Source organism: Zonotrichia albicollis, chromosome 11 (assembly GCF_047830755.1).
Source record: "Zonotrichia albicollis isolate bZonAlb1 chromosome 11, bZonAlb1.hap1, whole genome shotgun sequence".
In the NCBI taxonomy this organism is placed as follows: domain Eukaryota; kingdom Metazoa; phylum Chordata; class Aves; order Passeriformes; family Passerellidae; genus Zonotrichia; species Zonotrichia albicollis.
In genome coordinates this window covers 8248427-8276217 of record NC_133829.1, presented here as the reverse complement: position 1 = coordinate 8276217, position 27791 = coordinate 8248427, and the positions used below count along the sequence as shown (strand labels likewise).

Sequence of the window (27791 nt, the reverse complement as noted above, 5' to 3'; positions counted from 1 at the left end):
TGAAGTAATTTTCTTTCAATCCTTCTCAAAACTCCTCTGCATCTGCTTGTGCAGCAGAACAGCTCTGGGGACACTGAAAGGGTGCTGTGAAAATCACTGCCCCATAAAGTCCTCGCTGGCTGCTGCTTAGAAAAGGAATTTGTGAAGGAATAAAGGCACTTTTTCACCAGGTTACAAAAAAGGAGAAGGAAGAAATAGTTTCCAGTTGCTGGAACTAAAAAAGGCAAGGAAGTGCAAGTGCATGCAAAGAGGGAAAACCACAATTCTCCTTTGCTAAAAGGAAGGAATGATGTGTAAAAGGCATTCAGGAAAACATTTCTACCCCAGCCACAGGAAAGATTTGTGTATAATCAACTTCTGTGTGCTGCAGAGCAGTTGCCGACGTATTTTCATGCAAGCTGATGTTGTTTTCCCTGCTTGAGTGGCATAGCAATAATAAATACATTTATTATTCATTAAATGCCTTCAAAATATTTTAATATGCCTCAGCATTTCCAAGGTGTTCAAATCACAGCAGTAAAACACCCTGCTCACATAATTTGCTGCCTTAACAACTGAATATTGGAGTTTGTAGTTTAAAGTTTCTGAGTGCGTGTTTTCAGACAGAGTGGAGAATCACTTTAGGTATCTGGAGTCAAATCCTTAAAAGAAGCTCTCCTCCTAAAAAATCACACCTGTTCCACCTACCCTCCCTCAAAAGAAACACAGTTCAATTCTCCTATATTTTATAAAATAAAATTTCATAAAATAAAGTTATAAAATTCACCAAGTTCAGAAGTTGTCAAATCAGGAAAAGGACGTTTTTAAGGTAAAGGCAGACCAATAGATAGGTGCTGTAGTATGTGCATACATTGTTTTGTGTGATTTGGTTTGATTGTTTCCTTTCTATGCACAAAAACACCCCAACAAATCAAAAAAAACCCACCCAAAAAGACCCAAAAAACTAAACCAAACCAAACAAACTAACTTAAAGGAAAAAAAAAAGAAAAAAGAAAAAAGGAAAAAAGAGAAAAAAAGAAAAAAGAAAAAAGAAAAAAAAAAGAAAAAAAAGGAGAAAAAAAAGACAAAAAAAGACAAAAAAAGAGAAAAAAAAGAGAAAAAATAAAAAAAGAACCCCAAACCCTGCCCCCTCCAAAACAAACAAACAAAATCAAAAACCAAACAAACAAAAAACAGGAAAGGAATTATGAATCAAGATTTAGTCTTATAATTTTCTTTATTTGCTATTTGGAAGTAAGACTTCACTGGCCACAGGGTCCCAACCTAGATTTGCATGATGGAGAGCTCTGCATTGCATTTCCTCAGTGTCAAAGCAGATGGAAGGTGATTTATGGCCTTCATTGTTTATGGGGATAAAGGAGGAGAGAATTATGCCCAGATCACTGTGTCCCAAATAATTCCTTAAGGTTATCAAGTTTGCACAGCTCTGTCTTATGTTAAGTTTATGCCGGAAAAAGAAAAATAAATCAAAAGAAGAGGAAGTGAACCACTGAAGCAGGGAATGTACCAAAGCACACAGTGCTTATTTATCTACAGCTGAACCACATCAACCAGGGGGAAGTTTTATTCCCAGTCACTGCTCAAGCTTCCAGTGAAATACTCCCTGATTATATTATTGTCACCAAGTCCAGCATTTGGTGAACTTTATCTACCATTAGAGTCTGGCAACATGGAGGCCATAAGCAAATAAATCTGAAAGCTAAATGAAATTTTTGTTCTTAAAAGATGGGCATTTGAAACACCTAACTGCAGTTTCCAGTGTTGTGTCCGGTGAGATGCAAAGAGAGAAATCCTTCAGAGACCTGAGAGCAGCCTGTGGTGCAATGAGCAATGCCATGAGATGCTCAACCCTTCCAGCAGCCTGGAGATGCCTGGAAAGGGTTCAGAGACACTGCAGGCATTATCCCAACATGATTTGAACTGGCAGAAACCTCTCACCAAGATACAAAATAAGGCTAAAAATGAATATGTGTTATTTCCTGCATGTCTCCCAGGTAAGAATGCAGAATTCCAGGGGATGTTTCCCAGAGTTCTGGCAGTGACAGAGCTGCCACTCATGAACTTCAGCACATCCCAGGAGCCAGAGCTGGTTTTGCCATTTGCTAACATCACTGCACTTTGAAACTTAAAATGAAACTTGTTACAAAGACTTGTCACAGGGAGCTCTCTTTCTGCTACAAGAACTCTTGTTTTCACATTAATGAAGCCAGGCATTGACAAATTTGCTGTTGTTTAAGGCAAATGCTGCTGCAGGGGTTATATGAGGCTGTGGTCTCAGTCAATGTGGTATGGGATTTACCATTCAGCTCCAAAATGAAAAAGTGCAATTAAATGCTCTTGAAAATGTCCTGTGCTAGGAAGAAAAGACTTCCAAAATAGATTTCTATCTACTTGGTCCTAGTCCATGGTTCTTTAATGTTTCTGCAAGCAGTAGTGGTTTTGTCCTGCAAGACAAATACCCATTGATTTCAGTTTCTAATGACTGCTGGGTCAGGCTTCCTGTATATTTGTTTAATTAATTTTTCTGACCTTCCTTCCATTTAATACTTGGGATGACAAATGTCCATTTTAGCAGCTGTGTGGATGTTAGTCTGAAGCACCCATGATGTCAAAGGCTTTGTATTCATTTACTAACCAAGTTATTTTGGGCCCTTTTAAAAATAATATGCACGGTCAGCACAGATTTATGATTTGGGTTTTTTTCAGGTCAATCTCATATCACATGGATTAAAATTAATTCATACACATTAGCCTACAGGAAAGAGATGGTTACTGTTTCTTGAGATATGAGGAAAACATCTGAATTCCAGGGAGGATTCCAGATAAATGCATTAATTTTTAAAGCTGAAAAGTTCCTTCCTACTTTAATTAGCAACGCTTCAATTTTCTGCCTCAACATTCAATAATAAAGGTGGAGACTGGGAGAAATGCCATGTCCAGTACAGAGACTGCAATGTAGAGGCAATTCCAGGTGCCATCCAGCAAACCAAGCACGTGCCTTAAATCTGACAGTATTGGCTGGACTTAGGTTAAAAGCCAAAGGCAGAGGAATAAATTGTTTCTTGAATCCTTCCTAGAAACCCCTTTTCTCATTCAGATCTTAGCTCAGCTGGTTTGAGCAGGGTGCTGATAACACCAGGGCTGTTGTGAGCCCTTCACTCAAGAGCTGGACCCAATAACCCTCATGGGTCCCCTCCAGCTCAGAACATTCTGTGAATCTGTGAAGTGTTAAGTCTACATGAAATTAGGAACCTAAATGCAATTTTATATCTTGTGCTCACTGCTTTACTCTCAACCTGCCCTTAGTACCTATTTAAAGCCGGGCATGTGCCTAAATCCTTGCATGAAAACTGCATTCAGATAAGTGATCTAAAATTAAAGCATCACCCAGCTCTTGTATATTTGCAAATCAAATTTGTTTTGACAACAGGTTAACATAAGACACAGATAAGACACAGAGCCTAGAGCAAGACTGACTGGGCTGTGTGATTTAAGGCTCTGCAATTACAGACAATGCCCAGGGATGGGATGCTGCCTCTCAAATGTGAGTGCTCAGGTTCTGCCAGGACTCTGCTGCCTGCACACCTGCCAGTGAACTGGAGCAGGTGCCATGCTACTTCATGGAAAACATTTATTAACTCAGTGATTTATTTAGTCTATTTAAAGAAGGTGGAATAAAACACTGGGCTGGCCATAATGATTATGCTGTTGTTATTTCTTTTTTAATTAATATTGAGCAACCTGTACTGCAGCCAACTTCAAGACACTTCAGACTTGCACTGCTCATTGTCTGGCTGGAGAACAAAAACCTTGGTAGAATAAATAATGTTTTCATTCTAGGATTCTACAGAAAAATACTTTTCCTAGTATCTTCCTTGCACAAAGAAAAAGGACTCTTGATTTTTCCTACCCCATCTTACAGGGAAAATACTCCCCTTTTTCACTTCATCTCTGAGATATGAAATCTAAAACTCAGAAACATAGGCAGTCCCAGATCTGAGGGTCCCACAGAGGAGAAAACCTGTTTCTGCCTCACCATGCTTCTTTAACTCAATGCAATATTCACCAGGACAGAGCCAGCCACGGTCCCCTCACCCTGCTGGCCTGGAATAAATGATTTTTTGCACTTTTCCATCCCAAACCCTCTGTTCCTCCCCTCCCTGCAGTTTCCTGTGCTTGCTCCCAGGCCTGCTCTGGGTTATTGAGAGGGAATTTTATCAACACATTCAAACTGAAACACCACAGAGATTGATATCAGAGATTTGCCATTGGGGCAGAGGGAAAGAAATAAAGAGAAGAACAGCTGGGCTCAGTGCCCCCAGCTCAGCATGTCTGACCACCATAATAGAGATTTCTGCTTGTTTCTAGAAGCTGAACATTATATTAACCCCTGGGAAAGACTTTTTCAGCTTGCATGGGAGACAGCAGGGTTTTGGTGCTGCTACATGGCAGCTGCCCCTCTGTTGAGGTCAGTGGGACAGAGGCAGTGACTCTCAGTGCCCAGTGATGCTCTCTGAACCCTCTGAGCCACAGAAGAGACGCAAAGCTGACCACAAACTCCTCCTGGTGCAATGGTATAACACCATGTTGAGCTAAATCCACAACAGAACAGCCTTCAGAAGCTATTTTAATCAATTAAGAACAGTTGGACCCTTTAGCACATAGTTACCATCATCTACTTATTATGCACTTAAAATGCAATTATAGACAGGAAAATAATGTTCCTTTTCTATTGGCCTCGTTTTCCTTGAGTGAATTAAGTCTGCTTCTCATCTGCATTCCCAGTCCCAGCTGCTTCCTGACTGAGACAGATCCTGGAGGCTTTTTATATCCAGGAGCAATGCAGCAAGGCCATATGTAAGGCCAGCGTGTGTGTGGGAGCTTGGCTGGCTCCTGATTTATTAGGCTGCTCCAAGTTCCAGTGAGGAATCATTCCCTGGGTGGTGATTCATGAGGTAGCAAAGAACCCAGATCCAGTTCCCAGGCTGTTTAGGGTTAGAAAAGCAATAAAAAAATAATAATAAAAAAAAACCAGAAGGGAAGATAGTTTTTGGAGTGCCTGCCTGTGACAGAGCAGGTCTCTGAGGCTATTAATTACCCAAGACCGGTGGTAAAGTAGAAAAGGTGAATGTATAGCAAAGGAGTTTTCCTAAACATATATAAATAGCAAACCATTACACTTGCACTGGAAGAAGAAAAATCTGCAGACAGGGCAAAGCTCAAGAGCTCCCAAGCCCACAAATGCTTGTGTTCCCTGAATGTCATTGATGCAAGTCACTTGCTGCCATAATTAGCTTTGTCAGAAGACCTGAAATAAATAGAAGGGGAAGGAGAGGAGTCCCTGCAGTACAAACTGATGGGGCTCTGTACCAAGGTGGGGTGTGGAGAGGATACCCCTAGTTTCTTAAATCTGCTTTCCTTCCTGGCCATGGCATTTACAGGGTCATTTGATGGACAGATATGCATAGGCTGGCCACATTTCACTAGGAGATTGCTCCACAGCTTCAAGGTTATATTTATGAGAAAGCTGCCAAATGCTTTAATTGGTGCCCACTGCAGTAGGTCATCAAGAAAAAAAAATTAAAAACCAAACAAACCCACCCCAGGGCAGCATTCAGGAAACTGCTTCATAGGAGAAGTTTTAAGTTGTGACAAGACAGCCTGTCAGACTTCTGGAAGACTTACTTTAACCTATACCTTCAGTAGATTCCGAAGGAATAATTTGGACACTGTTCTTTGTGGTCAAGCACAGGTTTTTTATGCTGCTACTATAATATTTAAACACTTCCTATTAAATATTGCATATCAATAGAACTGGCTATATCAAAGAGCAGATAATTGCTGGCACTTATTTTTCAAAGTCAAAACTCTGCTTGAACTTCCCTTTGAGAAAATTAGGGTTTTATTAGCTGGCAGAGAGGGGGAAGTGATTCCAAGGGCAATTTGGCTTGGGAATGCAGTGTTCCCATCTTTCTGGCAATGAGGCTTTCCTGAGAGAGAAAGTTCAGCAGGGTTTCCTGAGCCTGTTTAGCTCTCACACCTGATTTTATGGAGGCTTTGGAAGATGCTGAGATGGTGCCTTCAGCCATATGAACCCAGCAATGCACAACCCCCCATCTTTCTCACTGCAAAGTCAGTAGTGAGTCAGTGCATGGAATAAAAAAGGCTGAGGAGGAGGAGGAGGAAGTCTAAAGTTTGTGTTTGTCACCAATGCCAAGTGTAGGCTGCCAGCCCATACCTCCCACTGACTGCATGGAGGTGTCTTGGCAGCGCCAAATTTACTCACTGTCACACTGTCCTCAGCCCCGAACCCCCCAGATGTGCTGCCCTTGATTTTCCTGCTCATGAGGGGCATTTACTACCATTGATGGCATTTGTGTTTGCTTAGCCCCAAAGCACTGGGTTAAAGTGGAGCACTCGGAAGTTTCCAGCTGCCCACAGTCTGCCTGCCTGAAGTCAATGCAGTTTTTATGAGGCATTTTATTATTAAAAGAATTTCTCTAGAAATCAGCCCTCCCACTGCCTGTCCAACATTTACAAAACTAATTTAGTTCAAGGGTGCTCTCAGTCATGTAAATAGAAGCCAGACATTTTTCTCTGCCAGGGGAAAGTCATTCAAAGAGAGGTACCCAGCCATGTGCAGGCCCTATTTTACCATGCCCATAAAGGGCTATTTTCTAGCTGAGTGCTGTATATCTCAGTGCTGTGGAAGGGTTTGCAGTTGCAGTGTTCCCTCAGCCCCATTATTTCCCCTGTGTCACTCCAGGGCTGCTGACCTTGGTGGCAGGACATGCCCCAGGCTGTGTGTCAGAGCATCCCCAGCCCCAAATACCTCACCCACCAGCCAGTACATGACTGCCCTCCCTGAGGCTTGGCATATTCACAGAAACTGAATTTTACAGCACTCTCAGCTGCTTCCCATTGCTGCCCCTCAGAGCTGAGGGTGCAGCTGGGGCAGTCAGCGCATGGACAGAGGTGCTGGAGGAAACCTCCGTTTCATTGTCTCCATTTGCAAAGTTCACTTTGCAGGGCAGACAGAGAGAAGGCAGAGCCCAGACTTACAGACTGGGGGCAATGTTGGAGGTTTCTGCTGGTGAAAGAGCTCCCTTGTATCTTTGCTTAACATCTTCTCAGCTAATAATAAGTTTCAGTAATTCAGAAAAATAGAAGCAATAAGATGTTATTTGCCTTCCTTTGTAAGGGTTGACTCCTTAACTCAGCTAGAATTGAGGTCTGTGCTTTGCTGTTACAGGTGGCTTGAACAATCCTGCCTTAAACAGACAACTTGAAACAAAACATGGTCCCTTGCCTTGTCCAGCCATAGACAATCCCTGAGACTGTGTTAGCAGCCCCTACACAAACCCTGAGCATCTCACACACCTCAGGCTGTACCTACACAGAGGCTGCACCCAAAAGAGAGCGTGCATTTTAGTATAGAGGGAACCACTTTGCCCCAGCCACAGCATCCAGATAACTCTTTGTGTTAATCTGCAGTGACGTGGGACAAGACCTGAGGGGCTTTTTTTCTGTGAATCAGAAACAGAGCAGAACTGGGTAAAACCAGTTGTCCTTGTTTGCCTTCTATGCTGACCCATGATGGAGTTATAAATCTCCTTCTGCCACTTCACTCCCCCCTTCTCAATCAAACTCCTGCCTTGAGAACCCTGACTGCTGCTGGCACATGAGCAGGAGCAGCTTCTGAGCACAGCCCTGATGGAACAGCACCAGCAGCCGAAAAGCAAGGGCTGCCTTTGAGCTCAGTGTCCTGCCCTTCCAGATGCTCCAGGCTCGGCTGCAGCACATTGAGCCTGTGGGAGATCTGGAGCCACTCCCTACCATGAGGCTCAGCACCAGAATCATCTAGAAGACCTTGCAGGGAAAACAGTCCAAGGAGAAACAAAGAATACTTAGTTAAAAAAAAAAAACCCAAAACCAAAACTAAACAGTTTTGGATCTGAATTTGCATGTAAATAAAAATTTGCTTTGAAAAATCTAGTTCTATATTGAGTCATCACTGCAGTCCTGTTAGCTCCTGTCCTAACATAAATATTCACACAGAAGTACATCAAATGAGGTAGGGAAATGTATTTAATCCTGCTGGTGTCATCATTTCATGCTCCCTGCACAGTTTTTAGGGATCATGGGCCGGATGCTCCATGTGTGTCTGGTGAGAGGGTGCTCAAAGGTAATTGTCTCTTCCTCAGCACTCACAGATGTGGGATGGAGTTCCTGTGTGTTAGATGTATTCTTGCTTCTGGCCCAAAGTCACCTGCACTGCAAAGCAACTCTCCATTGCCTGCATTTGCAATTAATTTAACTTCCAAGAGCATGGGCATAAAACAATCTTGTGACAATAAAGAAATAGCAGCCATGGACAGGCAGAGACCCACTGGGACACATCTCACCTTATTATTCATAGGACTGAGCTGTTTGAGTTTAGTTTCTTTTCATGCATGAAGAGCTTTTGAGGAATCTCATTATTGCACTGAATATAAATATATTCAGTAAATATGAAGAGACAGAGTTAAACTAGAAGCAAAGATCAGTGCCTGGTTTTAAAAGTATTAGAGCTGTATTACTTACAGATACAAATAGAGATTGAAGCTGAAATTGGATCAGATCTTAAATACCTTTTCTCTTAAAGGGGCTTTCCAGGGGTTGCCCAAAAGCATTGGTAACCCAAGAAATAAGAATATAGGAAACCTGTTATGGGGTAGACCAGAGGTCTGAGGGAGGTGCTGTTTGGGGACTCTGCGTCGCATTTGGCAGCACATCCTCCAGCACCCACAACTGCTCCTTTAGGAAGTCACAGGGAACACTCCTGAACAGTGGTTTTAAGGTTTGTTTCTGGGCCTGCTGTCTCTAATTCATCCAGTTAAAAAAGCCTGCTGGTGCTGTCTGCAACCCTCTGTGTAGCAAGTTTTGGGAAGTCACTACCTGCTGAATAAAGAAACCCTTTTCTCTATAACAAGCTGGTTGTCTACCAGTTCACTGAATGCCCCCAATTACCTGTTTTGAAAACTGGTGATTGATTTTTTTTTTAGAAGGGAGGAAACAATTTTCCCACTTGCCTGATCTGTGATTTTTGTATAGCTCAAACATGATTCCTCAGCCATCTTTCCCCCATCTTCTTCAGACACTTGTAAAACAACTGATCATTTTAGTTATCCTAAAGAGAACTCCCTTGGGGCAGGCATCCATTCCTCTGCCCACTTTCTCTGCTTTCAATCCACAGTGATCCCAGTCTATAAAACACAAAATAAAAAATTATAACAAGGGCTAAAGGAGCACTTAAGTTTGGGACATCTGGGCACATTGAGAAGTCAGTGTGATCCCTGCAAGGGAGAAAAGACTTTCCAAACTGCTGAGTCAGTCCAGGCAAGCCCTCCTGGCTCCCTGTACATTAAGTTCACTTGAAAATGTTCCTTGTGGCTAATGGTGCATTAATAAGGTGTTGGCTGTCTGGGGCTGCTAGGGGCTGTGCCAAAACCAGTCCTTTATAAATCGAACATGTGCAAAGGTTCTGGCAGTCTGACCCACTGACAAGCTACTGATCCAGCTGAAGATGTGGAGATGGGATGTAATTGCCCACAGTCTTTTTAATCAAGGACTACACTGCCAGTAATCTGCAGCAGTGACAGAGGAAAAAACATCAGGCTGTAACACACGTCTGGAATCAAAGCACTTTTCTGTACAGTCTTAATTAAAGAGTGTTTCTGACTACAAGTTTTATAGAAAAGTCAATGAGCTTCCAGCTGAGGAAAGGACCTTTCTTGATGTGATGAAAAGGCTGCACATATATTGAGAGAATGCACATGAGTACATGATCAGAAAAACCCATGGAGAAACACAGGTAGCACTCAGGCCATGGGTTATGCTTGGGAATATCTTCAATACAGGTTGGGATGAGAGGGAAGGAGGGAATGAAAAAGCACTAGTCACTCCCAAAACCCTGAGCACAAACAAAGCTATGGCCAAGGTCATCACTAGCATGGATCAGAACTGCTGCAGGGAAGCATGGGTATGGCATGAGTATGGGTACCTGAGGATTCAGCTAAAGGGGGTCCAGGGAAATGTCCCAGAAATGAGAATGACAACCAGGGTGATAATCATGGGGTGGCTTTTCACTGCTTGGACAGCCTTCAGTATCAGGCTGTGCTGGTGTTCACTAAATTGGTGCTCTGCCCACCTCCTGCCACCAAAGCCCAGTCAGAAACAGGCCCAGGATTTCACCTGAGAGATCATTTTGACTGTTCCCTGTCTTTGATTAAACACAAATTTTATACCCATCCATCTGGCACTTCTAATAAATACATTCTGCAACCAAGAGATACTCAAAGTTTACAAGTTTAACTTGTCATCCCTCTAAAACCACATTGTAACATAACAATCTGTCACAGAGGCCAAGTTTAGCAGGATTTCATAGAATCACAGAATGGTTGGGGTTGGAAGGGACCTTTATAAGTCATAAAGCTCCAAGCCCCCTGCAATGAGTTGGGAGATCTGGAATGAGATCAAGTTGTTCAGCCTTACCTTGAATATTTCCAGAGATGGGGCGTCCACTACCCTGCAGTGTTTTACCACCCTCCTTGTAAAAATGTCCTTCCTTATATCAGATCTAAATAGAACCTGGTTTAGTTTAAAACCATTGCCCCTTACCCTAACACAACAGCCACTGATAAAAATTTTGCCCATTTGCACAGGCAGCTCCACCAGCCAGCCTTGATGCCAAAACCCAGCCTTGGAGAGATCTGATTTACTGCAGCAGAAATTGCCCACATGTCCTGGGAAGGACAAGAGACAGAGACCATGAACAGCTGGGTTAAGATCCTGCCTGATCCTCACTCATCTCAGCAATGGGTCATTTATCCTTTCACCCAGCCTCCCTGGTGACATGCCAAATTTGGAGGCTGCTATATTTGTTACCTACCTACAGAGCTATAGACCAGAGCTCAATTATCCTTAAATTCTCATCAGGATCCTTCACTCCAGCCTGGGCTGTCATGGAAAATGTAATGCATGTCCTGACTCAAGGTTTTGGTTCATTTGTAATAAAAAATCATCTGGCCTCTCTCTGAAGGAAGATGCAATCCATCCCTGCTGGGAGACAGTGGAAAACACAGTTTATGTGGGTGCCAACTGGATCCTCCTCAGAAAAAAATCTTTTGTGCAGTGTTCATGTGCAGAGCTGTGCAGAAAGGGAGGGGGATCTGAGAACAGGAAGATTTTCTGTGCTGTTGAGCTGTTTGGCTGCTCACACTGGTTCCAGATGGTGCTGGAGGCACTCAGTGCCTCTGAAAACAGGCCAACTTTGACTCTCCCTGTTCTTATAGCAGCAGGAGAAAAACTGTCCCCTTGAGAAAAGGAAACAGGGAAAAACTAGTAATGATACTGCTGCTTCTCCTGTTGGCAAATTAGAGCTGGAATTAGATAACGTGCTGCAACAATTCTGGTTTTCCAGCTGGAGAGGGAGAGAAGCTGCTGTGGGTGTCCCATGCAGCACAAGGCTCTGCTCCCTGGAACAGCCCTAACCCAAACTCATCTGGATCACCTGGGGCCCCCAAATTTTCATTTCAGATCTTCAGTTATTCTTTCCTCCTATTCCTCAAGTCTATGTAAGCAGGGCTGGTTTTGCCATTGTTTTCTGAGGGTTTCTCACCAGGTAAGGACCCAGCACCATTTCTGGGCTCTGGGGCTGCTCCTGGGGGCTCCATTTCTGCCCAGGGCACTGGCAAGGGAGGCTGGCAGTGTTAATCCCCATGTCCTGCTTTGCAGTCAGGTCCATATTTCTACTACAGCTCAGGCTGATTCATCCAGTCTTTAAGAGTCCTTTGCAATTTGTCACAGATGTATTTTATGAAAAATCCTCTCCTTAGGATTTTTTCTCCTGAGAAGCTGAGAGGCCTCAGAAATGAAATATAAACAATGGTTATCTGCTGCTGTGGAATGCAACAAGTGCAGCTTTGATTGGTCTCATGTGGTTGTTTTCAATTAATGGCCAATCACAGTCAGCTGGCTCAGACTCTCTGGTCAGCTACAAGATTTTATTATCATTCCATTCCTTTCTATTCTTTGCCAGCCCTCTGATGAAATCCTTTCTTCTATTCTTTTAGTATAGTTTTAATATATCATTTTCTTTTAATATAATGTATATTATAAAATAATAAATCAGCTTGAGAGAGCCTTTTGTTTTTGCAAAAAAAATTAAAAATAATAAAAAATCAGAGTAGCACAGAAAAATATGGGTCATTTTTCCTCCTTGTCAGCTTTACTGCAGTGAAAAATTTCTCCATAGCTTTGCTTACAATTCTCCTGGCTAACAGTCATTGTTTAATTTATAAAATAGCTGCCAGGACCAACAGGCATGTTTGTCTCCTCTCAGAGGATTTAAACAGCAGAGTTTAAAAAGCAGATACTCCATTAAAATGAGTTTATATCATATCTATTCAGACTTTACAGGACTTGGCTTGAAAGCCTAATCCATTTGCTTCTCTCAGACTCCTTTATATTTGCCTCTTGCCTTGATGAAAGGGGATGCACTGAGTGCATCACAGCAGTGATAAGAAAAGCAGCTTCAGCCCCCTTATCAAAACACACAGGGAATGAAGGATGGTCCTGCTCAGACAGATGTTCCTTCTCAAGCTCATCTAGACTTCTCATATCCCAGGTATTTCTTTGCATTTTCTGGGCATTATCTCCTAAAGGATGAATCAATGATCCCAACAGCCTCAGGGTGGAAGCCAGCACTGCAAGGATGGGCTGGACCACATTGTACAATCCCTGCAGCTTTCCCACCACAGCAAAAATACAAACTGAGGACCAAAGGTGTTGGGGAAGATGAGACAGGAAAGCCTTATAAATATGAATGCCTGGCAAAAGATGTTGAGAATATGGAAACCATAAGTGAGATTGAAATGAAAGCAAGCTTTGAGATACCTCAGTTTCTGAACAACGGGAAAACAATGGTGTGGTCACTGAAGGCAATCCCCTTTTGATGGAACAACACCCTCTGCTTGCAGACAGTTCCAAGGGTCAGAGCAGACCCTGCCAGCTTGGCAGAAGGGGCCCAAAGAGGAGTTTTTAGGGTTTAAAATATAACACAGTATGGTAATGTAGTGATTCTTATAGGCTGTATGGAAATGCTATAGGATTTGTATCTTGTACTAGATTGGTAAAGAGAAATCAGGCAAGAGTGGGGTAAAGGGGATAAGAGAGTGAGGTTCCTGTTACAATACCATAAATCTTCTTCTGTGCTGAATATTCTAATTCTCTCTAACCAGTCTTTTTGCCTCTCTCTCCCTCTTTGGGGCCTGCTCTGAGCTGTGGCTGCAGCTGCCAGCAGGGCCCTGCACCCAGGTCCTTTGCAATAAACCCCAAACCCCAGCAGGGCCCTGCACCCAGGCCCTTTGCAATAAACCCCAAATCCCAGCAGGGCCCTGCACCCAGGCCCTTTGCAATAAACCCCAAATCCCACAACCTGGCTGCAGAGATCTCTGGTCTCTGTCCATCGCCACCATCCTACCCCCATCACTCCTACCCAAAGGAATGTCCCTGCAGCTGTCACAGCAGTCCCAGAGCTCCCTTCCCCAGGGATCAGTGCCAGAGAGGGGAGGCACAGTCCCTGGGCTGGGGTCTGAGGGAGCTCTGGATTTTCCTTCTCCTTCTGCTCCCCTGTGGATTGAAAAGCAATTGATACAAAGACAACATCATCACATCCTCCTGCATTGCCTGCCCTTGATAATGGCACTTGAGTCCTATTCACTTCCGACTCTTGTGTCCAGCCAAAAACCCATAGAGAGTCCATCACTGATCCTACCCCTCTTTTTCACCTCTGAATGACCATTTCCAGCCTCTGAGAAAGACTCCCAGATGTTCTCACCTCAGCAAAGTTTAATCAAGGATTTCTCACAAAAGTTGAGCTTTGGGAGGCTGGAAATACTTTTTACCCAGGTCCCAGCTGTCCCTCAGTTCACTCAATAGTTCTGAACAGCAACTTTTTCCCAAGCATAGCCCTCTGTTTTTTAATCTTTTGTTAATGAGCAATTCCACATGCTCCTTGAAATGATCATTTGATTTAGGATGCCCTCAAATTATAAGCAGCCCACAGTTACTTTAAGTGTATGCTGCATCTTTTTCTCAATGAAGATTAATGTTATACTTGCCCTGGGGCTATGTGGGAAGGAAACATTTGTGCAACAGCAACTTTTAAAACTTTCCCCAGATTGATTTATGTGTTTATTTGTTTTCAGCTTTTGGGCTCTTGCAAATGATGTCTTTAGTCTTCTGATGGAATACTGGCATCCAGTGATTTACAGCTGGCTAAAAGCTAGTGTGTGGAGAGAAGATTATTTGTGTCTTGACCCTCACTGAGGGCTAGATTGAATAAAGGAGTTTGTATAAACTAAGCTAAGCATAAAGATTTAAAGTCATTATGTAAAGCAAGAAATAAAACAGTTCAACAACCAAAACAAAATGCCAAACAGTGAGTTAAAAACAAAGATTAAACCTGCCTTCAGCTACACAGGAAAAATCTTACTTTTAGGAAGGCAGAGTTCCTGAAATGAAGTATTGATTTTCTGCTGAAAGAATTGTAAGTATAAAAGGACAATTAATTTTTGGACTAAGCTAACGGTCACATTATTGCTCTCTGGGTGAAGCAAGAAGCTCATCTGTCTGTATCCATCCACAGCATTTGACTCCTGTGCTCAGAGGCAGTGAGTTTTTAATCAAACCTAGATTGTTAAGAATATTAGAGTATGATCAAGTGTCCAGGTTACTCCTGTAGAGATTTGAGCTTCAAATTGAAGGTGACTTTTTTTGACAAACACACACAGCACCCCTCTGGAGAAGCATCTTACCTTCCCTCCTGGCCACTCACCTCCAGTCCCTGCCTGAGCACCCCCTGTCCTGCTGAGTCCCCTCTCAAGGGTTTGGGGCTCATCTTTTGCCTTGTTCTTCTCAGCCTTCCCATCCTACACCTTGGAACTCCTGTCCACAACCATGTGCAAAAAGCCAAGTTTGTGACCCAGCAAGCTTTGCTGCCTGAAGCTATTTTGTGTGCCAGAAAAAAGAAGAATATCCCAAACCAGACAGACTAAAAAAAAAAAAAAAAAAAAAAAAAAAAAGGCAAGTAATTAATAGTTTTTAAGTCTTCCTGTATCAGTTCAGATAAATCAAGCAGTTTTCTTTAAACAAGCCATCCAAGCCCTAAATAAATATGCAGACTCCTGAGCAGGATCAATTCAAACCTGGCTGATCTTTCACTGTGATTTAAAAATAAGATTTTCTGCTTGTTTAAGGAGAAATATCGATATGACCTCAGGCTTGCACTTTGCTTTTCCTCTCACAAACGTTCTTGCAGGGAATGTGTGACAGTGAATCCACTCTGGGCACGAGTGGCTCTGGAGCTGTTCCCAAGCTCTGACCGAGTCTGTCCCGCCCCATCCCGTGAGAAGCAATTGTCAATTATTCTTTTTTTGCAGAGCACCCCGGTGAGAGCAGCTTCTGCTTCCAGGTCTGGCTGGAGGCAAAGCCGAGCAGAGCCCGGACACCGCTCAAGCGCCACCGACCGAGGAAACTTTTGAAATATGACTGCAGGGAGGATTTCATCTGCACAATGCTGCTCTGCTGGGATGTGACAGGCTTCCTGCCCGGGTCTGGAAGGTATGGATCTGCTTCATACATGAAATTTGCTTCATACATGAAATCATTTCTCTTCCCTCCCTTTGCCTCTGCTGTTTTTGGAAAGGAGTATAGAAAGAAAAAAACCAAACTCTCCCCAGAGAAACAACAAACCAGAACCAGACACGGTTTTGTAATAAATCCTAAGGGTTGAGATGAGTTGAAACATTAACCAGCTCTCTGCAATGTATGTGGTTCATTATTAGTTTATATTTAAAGTGACAGCGCCATGAATGTCAGCTCAGGAAAAAAAAAAAACCAAAAACATGTATTTTAAAGTATCTTGCATAGGTAGGGGCTGATTGCAAAACTCAGGCACACTGATGAGCACAAATGTTACAGAGAGCCTGTAACAGAGCTGGAACACTAAGGAGGGTGCCAGCACCCTGCATTAGGTCATAAAAATTAAATATAATCTCTCTTCTGTGGCAATCCCTCATGAAAAGGACACTGGGAAACAAAACAACCAGCAAAGACCAAATGCTCAGCATGGAGTCCTCAGTGAGGTAAAGGGCTCCTGATCCCTGACCCAGCTCCAGGGACTCAACAGAAACACAGAAATAAGCCAAGGAGCAGGGCACCAAACCTCGAGGATGCCAACCCCTCTGAAGGGACACAGCTGCAGCCTGCTGCTGGGCACAGAGCCACTCTTGGTGCTGAATTCCTCACCCAGCACAGCTCCATCCCTGGCTGAGCCTGCCTGGGGCACACACCAGCTCCCAGAGAGGTCACAGGGGGAGAGACTGCACTGAAACACCCAGAGGTTTGCAGGAAGACACATTCAGGATGGCTAAATTGCCAAATTGGAACCAGGGATTGTTTCTTTGTTTAGACCTAATCACATTTTCAACAAATCTGAAGAATATTAAAAAACCACAATTCTACAGCTTATTGATGTCAAGCTGGGGAAAAAAATGTAATTTTCTACAATTCAGCTATTCAGAGAAAATTTGATCAATCAAGTGTGAAACTTTATAATTGTTTCTGCTGACTTTTCCTCTCCCAACACACAATGTGTCAACATCAACCCTGCTAGCAAACAAGAGCAAAACATCCAGCCAAGCAGTCTGTAGCTGGAGAGAGAGCTAATTTCAACAGCACTGATGGATTTCACACGGATTTTCACAGACCGAGAAAAACCAACTGCAAAACCCCTCAGCTCACCTGCACAGCGCATCCCAGGCCTGGGATGGAGGGCAGGGGATGCAGGCAGAGCATCCAGCATGGAATTAGTTTGTTTCCTCCTGGGATTCACTTCCACAGCCTCTCCAGAGCTGGATGTGCTGCTGGGCACCAGGGGAGGGAGGAAGGGCAATGCAGGCCCTGGCCAAGGAAATGGGAATTAAACAGGACCAGTTGTGCAGCTGTTACAGGGATGGAGGAGCACAAGGAGCTGGCAGACAGCAGGACACAGCAAGCCCATGGGATATTTGGGAGCTGGACTTCCCCAAGAGGAAACAGTCCTGGTGAACACGTTTGTTTTTTTTTTTTTTTAATTTGGGGACTATTTGGCATTTCTTGCATTTGTGGACTGTCTCTTGCCTGATGTAGAACAGCAGTGAGTTCCAGCCACAATAAATTGATCTCCCAGGCACAACCCCATTCCAGCACCAGCTCTGCTCAGCACCAAGGGCTCTTGCCCTGCCAGGCCTGCAGGAGCAGCATGGAACAGCCCCAAAGCCTGCTGGCACCAACCTCCCATGGCTCACAAACAGCCCCAAAGCCTGCTGGCACCAACCTCCCATGGCTCACGTGAACCCTTTGATGGGCCAGAGCTGCAGAGGGGGCTCCTCTCTGACACAGGCAGGTGAGCAGCCAGGCTGAGTGAGGACAGCCAAAGCCAGATCCAAGAAACACATTGCCCATCAGCAGTAACTGCATGCAGAACAGTGCTCAGCATCAAAACATTACTGTGTTTGTGGGGGAACCAAAAGGAGAGACCAAAAACATGATTTATACACCTCAGAATTCAGCTTTCTTGGAAAAAAATATTTCTAGTCCCACTGAAAATGTCTACTTTTGTCAAAACAGATCAATATAAACCTGGAATCATTAGGTTCAAGCTGTCACTGTAATTTACTGTGCAAACCACAGCTCAGGTGCCACAGCCTTTCACTCTGCTCTCTGGGTAAAGCCTGCTAAAGCCTGGCTATCCTTCCCAAATGTGCTTGTCCCTTCCAGCAGAAGAGAAACATCCTCCAGGCACAGTCCTGAAGCAGAGGGATGCAGCACTTAAACCAGACTTCTATGAGATTGAGTGATGCCATTTTGAAGAGAAAAATCTCCAAGGGAATAGATCTCTACTTGAAACCTCTGATCATTTTCTGACTAAATTATTCATCTTTCCAAAGGGAAAATGCAGTTTTCCCTCCAAGATCAGGACTGATGGATATTACCAGGTAGTTCTGCTATTCTGCAGGAGGTAAATTAAGGTGAAATAATCCCACATGGTACAATAGAATGTCAGAAGGGGGAAAAAAATTAAAAACCACACCCATCCTTGTTGGAATTTCACAAGAGCACTGCAGGAAAAGACTGGGATACATTTGCAGTTTTGATAATATTTTTTTTTCTTTTGTATTCATAAAGTATTCATATTTAATACTCAGCTTTGCTGACAAACCTTTTTCTCATCAAATGAAGTTATAAACTGCAATGTAAGATCTCTTGGCTGGGGAAATAGAGTGGTAGCAGAGTCTGTGGGGAATATTAGACCCCTGACCAGCAAGGTGAGCATTACAAGCCTGACCTCAGTCCTCAGAGATTTCTTCATGAGCTCCTAAGGATGTGACTGGTAAATACATGAGCTCATGAGATGTTTGCTTGGTTTCATTCACTTTGTGTCGTCAGCTTCTTTCATTTCCCTGGCTGTCACAGTAATTTCTGTGCTTTCAGGAAATGAAAAAAAACCTGACATCCTTGTGCTTAAAAATAGACTCAAGAGCCCAGCTGATTTGTATTTGCCTTGTGGGATCTAGGAGGTTGTGAGGCTGGAAATTTACCTGAAAAGGAGCTAATTATGAGATGGAAGAAACTGTGAGCTTGAAAAATAAAGGTCTTCAGTTGACCCTGAGGAAGATTGGCAGGGCTCAGGAGATCAGGAGTGCCTGGGACACCCAGGGCAGCTGCAGGAGCAGAGCTGCAGCCAGATGTGAGGCACCACTGCACAGCACGATGCTGCAGGAGCAGAGCTGCAGCCAGATGTGAGGCACCACTGCAGCAGCCCTGCCAGCAGCAGCAGCCCTCTGCAAACTCAACCAGGCAAACCTGGCTGTGGAATAAAGCTGGGATTTCCTCACTGTGGTAATGGAGTAACAGAAAGCAGCTGGGCTGTTTGATACCCCAAATCCTCTCAATATCTTCTTGTTCCCATCTCTCCTCTCCAGTTAAAGCAAGGATTGCTCTCAGTCAATGATGATTGCATTTGATGTGAATGATTTTGTTGTTTTGTTTGCTGTAAGAGGCATTCCACATTCCTGATCCTCTACACTGTAATCCCCAGCACTTCTCCCTCCCACCTTGGCCAAACATGGATGTCAGGAGAAGTTTCTCCATCCCTGGGCAGTGACTCAGTTCTGTGTAAGGTCAGCTCCTCTCCTTCAGCACAACTGTGCAAAGCAGTTTGTGTTATCAGCTGGTGAGCTGTCCAGAATCAAACTTTCAGAGGGATTCCATCACTGCTGAAGTAATTTTGGTTTTGGATTCAGGTGAGGAGGCCAGAGAGACCTTCAGCTATGCAGACATCTGCAGTGAATAAGATAATTCTTGTTCTAATCACATAATCACCTGTACCTCTCTGGTTGATAAAACATCCACTTAAAAATTATATTGCTCCTAAAAAAAATCTTCTACTGCCTGGAGAACCTTGAGTAGCAGAGATTAAAAGATTATGGAAAATAAGTATGCATAATTTTCACTTTGCTTTGTGCCAGTGAGAGACAGAAAATGTTTGGACAGAGAGGAAAATTGGAATAGAAACAGTCTGCTCTGCCATTTGTCTGATCTTTCACACTAGCAGAGGAATGGAAATATTTTTATGATTAGGAAATGCTGAGACAAGAACAGTGTCTGTGCCTCTTTTAGGAGATGATATTTCAAGCAAATAGTGCTCATTCACTATTGCCTCTCTTTTCTTTGTTAACATCTCTTTTTAGTGTCTAATATTTCAGCAAGAAGCATTTGTGGGCTAAATTAAGGTGGAGATGAGGTTTCTTCTTCTCACAGCTCTCATTCAGCTGAGCTACAACATTTCCACTGGGTTTAATTCCCTGCAAGAATTTAGTAGACCTGTAACAAGTACCTGTGTATTGTTGGAACCCAGGACATTGCTCTGACTGCCCTGGAGGACTCGGGACCCTGGCAGGGGCACAGAGACCTTGGCAGGGAGTCAAAAACACCTTTGCCTTTAATTTTAACCCATAGAAACAATTACCAGCTTTGTGTGAGGAGTTACAAGCCACAAGAGTTTGAATAGAATGATGGTGAATTTATCACAGGGTGAAAAATAGAATTTTGGAGTTTTTTAGAATGGGGGTTCAAGAGGCAAGATGGAGGAATCTGGGCATGTCCTGTCCTTCTCTTTCTTCTTCTTAGCCTCCATCTTCTGCTGTGATGGCGGCACTTTTAGATTGGTTTAGAGTAGAGACAGACTGTCTAACATAGGTGATAGGTATTGGAAAATTATTGTAAATAAAGTACATGTAGATTTTAGTATAAAAAGATAGCACCACCCCAAGGCCATGAACCAATGTGGCGGGCAGACCTCAGCAGATCAGAGAAAGAATGTTATAGATAAAAAGTAATAAACAAGCTTGAGAACCAGAGCCAAGGAATTCTGTCCTCTTCTTCAGTCTCAGGGCTGGGAAAAAGAGACTTTCAACACCTCGGCGTCACCTCGACACCAGAGACCCCATCATGGCACAACCCCTGATTTTCCCCAGCAGTCCCTCGTGCCTGACACCCTGTTTGTATTGCAGGAGCTCGATGATGTTAGGAGCAAACTCCAGCTGGGCTGAGGAGCGGCCCCAGCCATGGAGGTGCCCACCCCAGAGCCCGTGTACGTCGACGTGGACAAGGGGCTGACGCTGGCCTGCTTCGTGTTCCTCTGCCTCTTCCTGATTGTCATGATCATCCGCTGTGCCAAAGTCATCATGGACCCCTACAGCGCCATCCCCACGTCCACGTGGGAGGAGCAGCACCTCGATGACTGACGGGGCTCCCAGGCAGAGCCAGGGGTGCCCTGCTCCTTGTGCCCCCCACAGCCATCCCCAGATGTGCAGGGCAAAGGCGATGTCTCCAAGAGCACACCGTGTAAAGTTATTTGTGCTCAGCAGGTCGAGGTATCAGCAAGCCATTCTGGCAGCAGAGTTTACTACTATGCAGCAACTCTTATTTTACAGTTGTCTCTTATTTTACATTTTAACTCAAGTAGCACAGGATTCTCCAGATTTTCCTGATGTAACTCTTGGTCTAGCACAGTTTGTCCCAACCCCAATATCACCCACAAACCCAGGGTAATGCCATGAAAAAGGAACCCATCAATGCCATGAAAAAGCAACAAGAGTATTCTTCTTCTTCCAGTCTTTCCTGGAAACTGATTGCTTCAAATATTGATTGCTTCCTCAGTCACCATGGGTGCATTTTAGGAAAGGCCCAGGTTTCATACACCAAAGCAACACTAAATAGAAGTGCTGGAGTACCTCTGGCTAAGTAGAATTTTACAAGCAGGTTTATTCTTGCCTCTGATCCTGCACCTGCTCCCCCCACCCCACTGCAGCCATAATTCCAATGACCAGGATACTGAGGCACTCAGATTTGGGGGTCCTGGGCTGCTGTAGACCCCACAGCACCACCTTGCTCTGTCCTAGTCATGCAAAAACTGCCATTTCCTCTGTCATGGGCCCTTGGATTAGTCAGGCCACTGATTTTGGGCTTGGTAGGCACCAAAAATCCCTGGAGCAGAGCCTGGACACTGCTGGTGTGAACTAAGTAAAACCTGCTGTGGTTTTCAAAGAGTGATTCCACATGCAATTTCACCCTTCTTTTGCTCCAGGCGTACTTCAGTGGGATGAGACAGGACTAGAATGACAAGGACAATAAGCAGAGAGACTTTTCTCCCAGCTTTGTCATTCAGACTCCTCAGCATAACATTTACAGGCACACACAATAATAAGCATTCTACCTCGGAGAAATTCAGCTTCTTCAAAGGAAGATTTTTTTTTGCCACAAATTTGTAAGGTACATTTCCTTCTCTCAACTCATTAAGACAGCCATTATGCAAGAAAGTAAAACATGGGAGCTCTGGAAATTTATTTTTTACCTTTGAAGAGTGGGACTGCAGCATTCCAAAGTTCTCAATTCCTCAAATTCTAAGGTTTGATCATGCTTGCCTTTTCTTTTGTTACTACGTGTTCAACTTATGGGATTGAAAGGAAGCAATTCAGAGCAGGTCCTACAAGCACCATGAGCAAAAAAGGCTTGAAAGCACAAAACTCCAAGAAAGGCATTTCTCCATTTCCCCTCCTCACCATCCCACCTGAACCCCAGGTTCTTGCCATGAGACCCCTCACAGTGGGTGGGAAAGGTGGAAGCAAAGGCTGTGGCAAGAAAATTGGGAACACAGACTTTGTAAGGCACTGCTCTAGCTCTGACAGATTTGTTTGATAATCACACAAATCAACTTTTATGTGCCTCAGTCTACTCATCAGTGAAATGGGTGTAACAATTTCATCTTGTCACACTTCATTTTGTCTGTCTAACAATACCAGAAAGCACCTGGAGAGCCTTAGATAGAGACACAGAAATGAGGTTCTTACTCACAGCTCCTCCTGCTAAAACCAACAGGGAAGGTCTGGGTCTTGTTACCCAGGCAGAGCACTTGTCCAGACCCCCATTTACTCTCTCATTACAGAATTTTGGGCCAAGCCAAATGGCACCTGGCTTTTTTACACAGCCCACTGGTTTCTGAGGATGTAAGGTGCTCAACACTGCAAATCCAGAGATCCCAAAACAGCAGGCTATCAGGCATATGGAGACCTCTGCATGGATCTTTTGAACCACACAATTTCTGCTGATCTCCGTTGTAGGAGATCCCTTTCCTGAGGCAGGGAATGCAAAGATTAGCTTTCCTCCTGGTGTCCTCTACAAGAGACCTCCACTGCTTCCACCACCCACTGCAGATTGCTCCTCAGGATGCTATTTAGCCTCAGCTTCTGCTAGCCAGGTAATCATCAGTAACTGAGCACTTTTTCGGGCTTGAAAGTTTAATGTTCATCATACTTGGAGCAAACCCACAGTTCTCTCTCTTACTTATGGGCAAGTCTATCTGTGCCATAGGAATGGATGTCCCAGCTCAAAGAACAACTTCTGTTCCCTGGGCTAAAATTTGGAAACTGTTTTTGTCATTAAACCTTGTATCCCTCTAGTGGGGCTATTTACAAAATAAGCAAAATAACAAAATTACGTCCAGGCTAGGGACACTTTCAGTGTGCAGGTCACCTGGCTGAGCTCACAGCTGGTGCAGAGCAAGGACAGAGCTTGTCCTCACACCTCTCCGTGCCAATACTCCCCTTGGGGTTGATCTGCATGCAGGACTCTGGCACTGGCACATGTCACTGACAAGCCCCAGTTCAGCTAAGGACTTATTCAGGTGCTCAAGTTTAATCCTCTGAGCAGGCTGCCCACCAACAGAGCCAGGGTCAGTGCTGTGGCATGTTCCTGGCCAGGGACAGGAGCACACAGCCCTTGGAGGAGCAAAGCCTGCCTGAGAATGGAGGGTTACAAATGCTGAGGACGCAAATTGACAAATTTGCTTTGCAGGGATGGTTGCCACTTTTTTCTCTCTTTGTCCAGCTGAACAAACCATTTAATGGATTATCCTGAAAATCCTAATGAAAAGACCCCTCTGGGTAGCTTTGTTTTCTAATAAAAAGGTACTTGTCCTCCTGGCATAGCCTGTCCAGTCCATCCTTCTGTTGACAGAAAATGTCCTTATAAAAATCTGGATATTCACATACATGACTACATAAAAGTCAACGAGATTGTTTTTATAGAGAAAATGGAAACCTATTGATCTCTTCACTCTTGTGACCAGTGACAAGACTTGAGCCTGAGTTCAAGGAGCCTTTGGACAACCCTCTGAGGCACATGGTGACATTCCTGGGATGTCCTGTGCCAGGCCAGGAGTTGGACTCCATGATCCTGATGGATCCCAACTCAGCACATTGTAGGATTCATTCTAATTTCTGCCTTTCCCCACTGGTTACAATCACACAGCCTCACTCCTCTTTAACCAAAAGCAATACTGAACATCATGCCTAAGCCAGACATTTCCAGCTCCTTCCCCTGGGGCCAGGGCTCTCCCAGCCCAGGTGAGTCCCTGCAGCTCTGGCTGGAGCCAGGGAAGGGCTCTGCCAGCAGGAACTGCACCACTGGGTTTGGCAGGAATTCCAGCTGCATGCAACAAGTGCCTCTGCTAGTTTTGGTTCTTTTTTAATCATCGTGCCATACTACCAGCAACTGCACTCAGAGGATGCAAGTCAAACTTGTTGCAAGTGTATTTATCTAACATAATAAACAGCTTCAACATGGAAAACCTCCTTGCTGTCTCTGTTGTGGTTTTCTTACTGTTGCCAGGACATCTTTAAAAATACTCACAACACAACATGACGTACAAGAAGGGCACACATTCCTGACAGCCCTCCTTGGAGAGCGAGAGCAGAGATCAGCTCCTGCACCACTACAGATTTTTGGAGCTGAGGGCAGAGCTGATGGAGCCCCAGGTGCTCCTGTGGCTCTGCAGAAGCTCAGCCTTTCCAGCCTTTCCAGAGGGGCTATTCCAGGTTACTCCCTTGGCCAGGAAGAGCACTCAGCTGAACTTCAGCTCAGTGGGGGACTGCAGCATCTGCATTTCAGCAATTCATTATCAGTAACAAATTGCATACCAGAGGAAATAGGGCCACTGAGACTGGAATCCCTCCTGCCAGCAACTGAAAATGAGGAGCATGGAGCATCTGTGGGGGTCTCTTTGAAGGAGCTCCAGAGTATGGGATATGCAGGGTAAAAATCACCCAGGGAACTCCTCCTCTTGAAAAAGATGAGGAGATGAATTTCTAATTCTTTCATCTTGCAAAAAAGAGCTCTGTTGCCTGAAAGCTGAGTGCTTTATAGATCTGCCTGTCCCTGCAGCAAGTCCTCTGGCAGCAGGATCTCTGTGCCTGGAGCCCAGTTTGCCACAAAGACTAAAACGAACTGATAAATCATTTCTTCTCCCCTGGTCAGAAGCAGGGGCTGGAGCCTTTACTCTGTTTTCTGTACAGCTGCCCTGGCTAAGGTAAGAGCAGACCTGAAGTGGGGCCAGCAGCAGCTGAATTTGAGCAGACACCCTGGAAATGTTTTTCTGGAAGGAGTAGGGAGTGATGGCAAGACAGAGACGCACATGATGCTGCTGCAGCCTGGTGTCCCCAGCCTGCTCTGGGTCATTTCAGTCTCAGCAGGCAGCTTCAGACTGCTTCAGCTCAGAAGCCAGCACAGGACTCAGATGGGAAATGCTGTGCTCAGACTCCAGCCATCTCCTTAATATTTTTAAGATTTTTAAAATATTATTTTCATTAAAAATGGTCAATACCTTGCTAGCCCGGAGGAAAACTCTGCTCACACTCACATCTTTAAAGCAATAAAGAATTATGAAAATGCTGGTTGCATTTGTTCTCAGGTCATCATATATAATTAAATTCACAACAGTGTTAAGAAACACTGAATTAGAGAATTCTTAGTTACAAAGCTGCATGTTTCGTACTGGAACCTAGCCAGGCAGCCCACACAGGGAAATCAGAAATCAAAAATGTATTAAAATTGCATTAAGTGTGCCAAAGCCATAAGGAGTGCGAAGTTTTTCAAAACTTATTTTATATTTAAGATTGATTGGATTTCTCCAGCAGCTGCTGCCTTGCCTCTGCAGATCAAAGGAAGGACCTGGCAGGGGTGAGCAGGCAGCAGAGCTGGGCACACTCCAGCCCTGCAGCAGATCCCAGAGCCCCCAAAATGGGATCCCAGGACACAACAGCTCCAGGGCCCCCTGTGCTCTGCAGGGCACCGGAGATGCTGCAGGGGCAGAGCCCTGAGCATCCCTGGATCCTGCACACTGAGGAGTGGGACAGAAACCCTCCCAGGCAGCCCCTCAGGGTTCAAAACCAAGGTGCTGATCCCCAGGCTGAGCCAAGGATGCCCAGCTGCCACCAGGGACCTCTGCTCCTGCAGCATTTCCCTTGGACATTCACTAACTGTGTTAACAGCAGCCCTGTGATGGTGTTCACAGGGATTTTTGGATGAGGGAAGAGATGAGGATCTGACTCCATGTTTCAGAAGGTTTGATTTATTATTTTATGATATATATTACATTAAAACTATACTAAAAGAATAGAAGAAAGGATTTAATCAGAAGGCTAGCTAAGAATAGAACAGGAAAGAATGATAACAAAGGTTTGTGGCTCAGCTCTCTGTCTGAGCCAGCTCACTGTGATTGGCCATTAATTGCAAACATCCAACAGGGGCCAATCACAGATGCACCTGTTGCATTCCACAGCAGCAGATAATCAATGTTTACATTTTGTTCTTGAGGTCTCTCAGCTTCTCAGGAGGAAAAAATCCTAAGGAAAGGATTTTCCATAAAAGATGCCTGCAACACCAGCCCTGCCTCAGCTGCTTATGGAGCAAAGAGTATTGTAAAACCAGAAAGCACAGGCAAAAACCAGAAAGCACAGTTCTATGGTTAAAACTCCATGGAAAACCAAGCACTTGTGCAACACAGAAAGAGTTGAGGTGAAGAAGTTCTTGGGGATAAGGGAAGATGAGAAGGAGGAACAGCTCACAGCAGATTTGTATGGAGCAGCGTGGTGCCAGCACCTCAGCATGTCCCTCACGTACTTCCAAAGCCTTCAATCAATTTTAAAATCCCAGAAATGATCTCCTTCTTTCTCACTAAGCAGCAGCTGTGTGGGCATTCTGAGCAGAAGCAGCAATCAAACCTGAGCAATGTTCTCCTGCCTCAGTGCTTTACACCAAAAGCTGTGTGAGCATCACCCACCAGCCCTGTCCCTCTTCACAAAGTCACCACCTTGACCCTGAACAGCTACTGAGAGAGTGTTTTACTTTGAGTTATCGCTGCCTGGGTAATGGAAGAATTATGAATATTGCTGACCCAAAGGCTTACATCAAAACTATTTTTTTTCCCCCAAGATATCGCATCAATTTCTAATTAGAATCTCTGCAGAAAACTACTTCAGGTGAAGCGTGCCTGCATTTCACAGCAAAAAATCATTGGTTCCTTTAAATTCTGAAATACATTTTAAGGGTTTATTCCATACCTTTTTTTTTTTTTTGTGACAATTATACCAACAGCACTATTATAAATTACACCCAGCTTTTTCATTACACACCAACCAGACGACGCTTTGATCTGTAAGAAAATGCATCTCCAAGTACTAAACAGTGGCTGCCTTTAGTTTTGCTACCAGCAAAATAACAAAAGCAGGTGGAATAGTCTCAGGCAGCATGATTTATTGCCTCTGTGCCCACCCTGTGATAAATCAGCACAGCCCAGAAGCAGCTCCTGTGCCCCTCCAAGAGCTCCCATCCATCCACCAGCCCAGCACTACTCACCCCTGGATCTCTGGCACCAGCATGGATTGCTCCTCTGAACTGCTGAGTGGGATACACCAGGCAGGAGAAGGATGCTCCAGGCTAGCTCAGGAGCTGTGCTTTCCATTTAGACTCACATTTCCATTTCCTCTGGTCATCAGCGAGTCTCTGTCTCCCCACACAAGCTTGGGTGACCCTGAATGAGGCCTCTCAGGTGGCCGACACAGCAGAAAGGTTTTGTTTTTTTCCTCCAGGCTTCTGAAGATCCAAGAAGGATTTTCTTGCTCCACACACAGGTTAGAAACCCACAAACCTGGTGCTGTGACAAGGCAGTGAAAAAGGAGCTCTGAGTCTGTTTGTGGGTTTTTTCCACTTATGTTTGAAGCCAGATTATAAGCAAACTAAGAAAAGTACATCTAAATCAGATGAAAATTAGTTATCTCTAGAAGCAGAGACAGCCAGGCTCAACCCTA

The 27791-nt window shown here is 44.3% G+C and overlaps 1 protein-coding gene and 1 long non-coding RNA gene across 2 annotated transcripts in view; one reads left to right on the top strand and one right to left on the bottom strand.

Annotated features, from left to right (window-relative positions):
• LOC141730568 (uncharacterized) overlaps window positions 1-15489 on the bottom strand; it is a 49498-nt gene extending 34009 nt beyond the window's left edge. Inside the window, exon 1 of the long non-coding RNA XR_012582130.1 lies at window positions 15318-15489. This is a non-coding gene — a long non-coding RNA (uncharacterized LOC141730568). The remainder of the gene's footprint in view (window positions 1-15317) is intronic.
• Window positions 15490-15521: 32 nt separating this feature from the next.
• CTXND1 (cortexin domain containing 1) lies at window positions 15522-24277 on the top strand. Its single transcript, XM_074549251.1, has 2 exons — window positions 15522-15663; window positions 20658-24277. Exon 2 carries the CDS (start codon window positions 20712-20714, stop codon window positions 20889-20891), a length of 180 nt encoding a protein of 59 aa, XP_074405352.1. The 5' UTR covers window positions 15522-15663; window positions 20658-20711; the 3' UTR covers window positions 20892-24277.
• Window positions 24278-27791: the final 3514 nt, after the last annotated feature.